Source organism: Petaurus breviceps, unplaced genomic scaffold, assembly GCF_028583685.1.
Source record: "Petaurus breviceps papuanus isolate PSGF00001 unplaced genomic scaffold, PetGlider_PUasm1.0 191, whole genome shotgun sequence".
NCBI lineage: Eukaryota > Metazoa > Chordata > Mammalia > Diprotodontia > Petauridae > Petaurus > Petaurus breviceps.
In genome coordinates, this window is record NW_027185811.1 from 3,333,648 (window position 1) to 3,339,407 (window position 5,760).

At 41.8% G+C, this 5,760-nt stretch overlaps 1 protein-coding gene across 1 annotated transcript in view; it reads right to left on the reverse strand.

The window, feature by feature from the left end:
- DNAJC22 (DnaJ heat shock protein family (Hsp40) member C22) overlaps window positions 1-4,836 on the reverse strand; it is a 7,924-nt gene extending 3,088 nt beyond the window's left edge. Inside the window, exons 1-2 of the mRNA XM_069092614.1 lie at window positions 4,799-4,836; window positions 2,919-3,878 (exon numbers count right to left, since the gene is read on the reverse strand). Coding sequence (XP_068948715.1) covers window positions 2,919-3,752 — 834 coding nt within the window. The 5' untranslated portion in view covers window positions 3,753-3,878; window positions 4,799-4,836. The remainder of the gene's footprint in view (window positions 1-2,918; window positions 3,879-4,798) is intronic.
- Between the last annotated feature and the right edge of the window lie 924 nt (window positions 4,837-5,760).

Genomic DNA, 5,760 nt, shown 5'->3' on the forward strand with positions numbered 1-5,760 from the left:
GATAGATAGATAGATAGATAGATAGATAGATAGATAGATAGATAGATGAGAGATGGATAGATAGATGGATGGATGGATGGGTAGATGGATGGATAGAGACAGATAGAGAGATAGATAGATAGAATAAAACCTTTCCAGCTTTATTGTAAATTATTTCTCATCATGTACCTCATGTTTCAGTCAAACTGGACCACTAGCTATTATTCCTGTAACTCAGCACTTTATTTTCTACCATGTTAGGAAAATCTCACAAATCACTCTTTTTAAAAAACTTTTCCCCATCTCCCAGGACTTCCTTTGGGAACATCAAAATATAGCTCATGCCCAGATCTGTATAGAAAAGGTCAAGGACCTCTCAGGTCATATGCAAGTACTCTGGCTAACAATACTTCAAACACAGGACAGGTTTCATTTAACCCAGCTGAAACATAAAGACTTAAAAGGATGTGTAATTGAGTCCATAAACAGTTAAAATAACTCTCTTCTCTAACCTGAGAGCTTCTACTCTTCCTAGCGACCTATACAATACTGCAAAACCATGCTCTTATCTTAAGTTTGGGGACCTTCACCACTGTAACCAAGGGGCAAGCAGTTTGGGTAGCTAAGGAGTCAAAAATCCACTCCCTACAATGAATCCCTTTACCTCCAGGGGTCTATATGATCCTCTTATAGCACTATGGTGGTGTGAAGGCTAGGGGAAAGAACTGGGGATCATTAAAGAGTTGACTCTTTTACCTTTAGGCTCACAGTCCTCATATTTCACAGTATTAGAGGAGGGTAAGAAATGGGTAATTATTCTACATTGTAGCTCTGTCCCTTGCTATTTCTCCCCTTTGACTCTGGCTTGGTTCTAAAACAGCTTCCCATGGTCCAGGTACTCATAAATATCCAAAATGCCTCCTCTTTCCAGGAGTCATGGACCAAGAACACTTTTACTGGTCCATGAACTTCTTTGCTAATAACTTCTTTACTATGGTTCCTCCTTTTCTGGGACAACATGGTCCCCTAAAGGAATCATCTGCCTGAAAGATGCAGAGACTTCCAAAAAAAAATGGATTTGTATATCTATAAACTTATTTCCTGCTCTCTAGCTTCCCTTTTCTAAAGTTCAAAGATTATCTCAGGTGCCTCAAAACTGACAGTGAATCAAGTCAATCAACCCAGAACAAGGATAGCTCACACCCCAGGGCTGTACATAGAGTCAGAAAGACCTGGTTCAAATCTCCACTCAAACTTTTATGGGATGTATGATCCTGGACAAGTTATTCACAATCTCTGTCTCTCAGAATTATTGTAAGAATTAAGGATGGTAATATATAAACTGCTTTGCAAATCTTTAAAGTACCATATAAAATGTTTTATCAGGGAAATATCATCATCAAAACAAAATCTCAAATCTAACATTAAGGGTGATGCTTATCCCTCGTATGAGGAAACATGTTCAATGAAAGAATATCCTTTAGCTTTCCCTTTGTTAATTGTTTCCTATTTATCACCTTAAGCTATTATTCTCTCTTTCTATTTCTTTCATTTCCAAGCTCTTTGAATCATCTATAGCCAATAACCACTCACTGCCTTATCATTCACTTAGATTGCTTCATATATATTTGTTTGTATGTTGTTTCCTTCATTAGATTGTAAGCTCCTTAAGAGCAAGGACTAACTTTTGACTATTTTTGTATCCCCAGTGTTTAGCAAAATGCCTGACACATAGTAGGTGCTTCATAAATGTTTATTTGTTTATTGCTTAGCCTCATAATACCCCCATCTGCCAACTCTCACTCACAGGGTCCTCTGTGGATCTGTACTTCAAAAACTCATAAGACCCCACCAATGCCTGTACCTTTAATAGCCATTCAGAAGACATGATTAGCTCAAAGTAAATGCATTCTCTGAAATAGAATACTAAGAGCAGCAGCTATAAAACATTCCTTCTTCCCTCCCATAAACCTGAGGCACATTCTACCAAAAATACATATAATATCTCAGTGAAAAAGGTGGGCACACACAAAGAGTGCACTAGTAGACAGGTAAACAGGCAGACAAGGTAACTCACACCTCTGACTCGCACCGGAGATCCCTGGTATCTTTTCTCCTCTAGTGATCTTCTGCTGGGAAGGTCCCTTTGCTGGACTCCCAGGGCCAACCCCTCTCCACAGTTCAACCTGACTCTCCAGATAGGTTCTTTGGGCCTGCCTTCTGCCATTTGCATGCTCCTTCTGGGTAAACTGCACTATTATAAGATGCTATTGCCTATGAATGAGGAAAGGAGAAAGAAATCCTCTTCTCTCCACCCTGTACTTTAGAAGAGGTACAAGAAAAGAGTAGAACACTTCCTTTTTTACTTTCTCCCATAGCTACCTCTCTCTTCTCTACTGCCAAAACTGACTTTCTCAAATCTTCTCTTGCTCATGTTTTTAAGGCCATCAGAGGAATGGCTAATCCTTCAGCCAGTAAACAGCAACCCCATAATTCCATTAAAGGAACACTTCTTTATACTGGCCCATCAAGTCAGAAAACTTTTGCAAGATTCAAATGGGCTAATTCATTAATATACTCAGGGTATTTGTCAGATATCAACTAGGAAGTCTTCCAGATCACCTCCCAAGTTATTAGTGCTCTTCCCCTTCTCAAATTACCTTGTTCCTAACCCCCCCCCATCATCTGTGTACATGTTTTATTTCCTCGATAAACTAATCCTAGAGGGCTGATACGATTGTATTTTTGTGGTGCTGTGCAATAATAGGTGCTTAATAAATGTTTATTGAATTGGTTTTGGCAGATGTGAGCACAATACTGCCACGTAAGAATCATCAGCTCCAAAAAGACATTAATTAACCCAAATCCTTGCTTTGAAGCAGAGGCTTAGATGAATTAAAAAACAAAAACAAAAGAAAACAAAACCCAGAAAACCTTACTTGGTAAGCTAACTGCTGTTTCTCATCCTGAAAGCTTCTGACAAACTCAAATAGCTTCTCCCACTCCAAAGAGACGCTGCCAGAGCCAGGATTCCCCACCAGAAGCCAGATCTGGTAAGGTAGGATAAGGATAGACTCCATAATGCGACTGAACACAGGGAAGAAGGTAAACCAATACAAGAAGGAGCCAAGGGTCTCTGTTACACACTGGAGAGTAGCAGCCATGTTGCAGAAGATGCTGTAGGCTACAGGGCCTGTGAAAGCCAGGTAAGCAAGTCCCAGGCGGTAGAGCCGAAGAGTGAGAGTCTCAGTCTCCAAAGGGGTCTTGTAGCTCCGGTGTCTCTGTGCTGTGATGCTAGCAACCAGACTGATGGGCAGAATGGCTATGGGGCGGCCATAGAAAAGAGGAGAGGTCAAAAATGCTGCCCCTAAAGTACTCTTAAAGTCTGAAGTCTGGTTGCCCACAGTGGCCACTAACAATACCCCTAAAGCAACAGCTAATGGAAGACCCACGATATAGAAACTGGTCATGAAGGAGAGGCTGATTAGGGCCACAAAGCCAAAATAGATGCCCACCAGGATCTGGGCAACAAAGCGCAATGGACTTAGATTGGGTATCAGTTCTTCGTGATTCTTCTTTTGCCTTCGGGCTTGGTTGGCTTGTGCCACAAAGCTGGGGAGCTTCCAGAACTCCAGCAGCCAACCCAACCCACCACCTCCCAACGTAAGCATCCACAACAAGGCATGGCTATCCCGCCCCAGGTATAGATGATGGAGCCCAACAGGGCCCCCTATTGCCCAAAGAGCATAGGTTACCAGTAGCCCCTTGGCCATTTGCTTAGGGAAGGGATCTCAGAGGCTTCACAGGTCCATTTGCAACTTATAAAATTCAGAGTTCAGTAATGCTTGAGCCCTTGAAAGAAACATGGTATCATCTGAGTTGAGAGGAATCCTCAGCTTCTGAAGGAGAGAATAGGAATGGCAGAGTTAGATGGCTATGCCCAGGTTCTACATTGTACCCACATCACTTTTCTCTCAAAGTTAGACCCACCAAAGGCTAAGCCAGGGATTTCTTAAACCTTCCTAAATGCCATGTTCTCCTTCATTCCATCCTACTGTCCTTTTGTCTTTTTCACCACCACTTGTCGAACCCAAGGGCAGAGGCATTTTAAAATTCATTTGATTCAGTAATGGAAGGCTCATGTGTAGAGGCACAAATTTGAATTGCAGGTGCTAAAGCTTAATTTTGCTAAATCATCCCTCTAAGCATATTTAAACCCCCCAAAACATCCACTAGACATGAGGAAATCTTTCAGTTGTTTCCCCAAAACTCTAAGCACCTTTAAAAGCCCTAACTCATAGCCCGAGTCTATTGCTGCTCTCATCATATATGTTCTTCCTCTCTCCACAGCTTCCAATATTTCTCCACATTCTGGGCCCAGCCCAGCAGCAGCAGACTGAGTCAAAGAGCTATGTAACCTTTTCATGCTTTGGCAGCTTTCACCTCAAGTCCCATCAGACGGGGTGGGGAAAAAGGGCTCTTTCTAGAAGTTAGGGCCTCGCTGAAGGACACAGAAGCTTTTTCACTGGAGAAGCCTTGAAAAGCAGTGATACTATGGCCACATTTCTACCTTGACCCAATTCCCAAGATCTGTTCTGCCCACCTTCAGGGTAATTCCCCCTCCCCTACCTCCATTCCAGGCTTCCCACCCTCTCAGGTCCAATTCTGACCTACCTAACACAGGCTGAGAAAATCTCTAGGGTAACAGGCTTATGGGTGAAGCATCATTGCTCTTCCTGCCCCACTCACTAAATGCGTAAAAAGTGTAGTCCATTGGGAAAAGATTCAACAATTTGGGTTGAGTTTCTCTTCAGCTTACCAGTCAGCTCCCTTAGGTTGAAGAAACAGCAGCCGATTCACTCTCCAGCTCCTCAGATTCTCTCATCTAGCTGGACTTTGTACATCTCAGCCCAGTGTCACAATGGGCAAAGTTCATCTAGGCCTAGCTTTCCCTGACTCTTCCCCAACCTAATCTACCCCTCCTCCTCCTTCTTCCCTCTTCTTTGAGAGCTCTCTTCTTTCCCTAAGCTTTCCTCCTGTCCTTGTTTTCACTCTTCTTTTTTTCAGGTATGTACTAATCAGTTGATGTAAGTAAACATTTAGTGCTTTCTCTGGCCATCCACCTACCTGCCTCAAGTCTGGGCTACCCTCTCCTCCTTTCTTCACTCCCTCTGCCCCAGTATCCTGTCATTATCTCAGTCAGTTAGTATGATCTAAGACAATGGTCTCCACAGTGCTGTGAATACACCTAATACAAGTGTGCAAGATGAACCATGGGGGTGTAGGAAGAAAATATTAGAAGTTCTATTTTAAAATAATAAATTATTCTTTACCAATAATTAATATACAAATTAGCACTGGTGTACTTAGCATGATGCCTGACACATAGTAGGTAGTTAATAAATATCTGATTGACTGATTGTCCTCACTAAGCCTGAATGTCAGATGGTCATGTGCCACATATGGCAAATAAATTATCCCAAGGGAAGAGAAGGAGTTCCACATGGTGACAGCAACACACTCATTCATTTGATTTCATTGTGTTTCATTTGTATAGTATTACGGTTTAAGTGTGCCTAGTTAAGTGGATTTATTAATTATATTAGCTAGTTTTAACTAAGCTATCCCTCATAAAATGGACAAGTGGCTTGAAAAGATGCACACAAAGAAAGATAATACTAATATTGCAAAGTACAAATAAAGGCAAGAAATTGGCAGAATTGGCACTTTTAGAGAGCTGTATGCCAGAAACATGGTAAAAACAATGATAATCTTAATCAG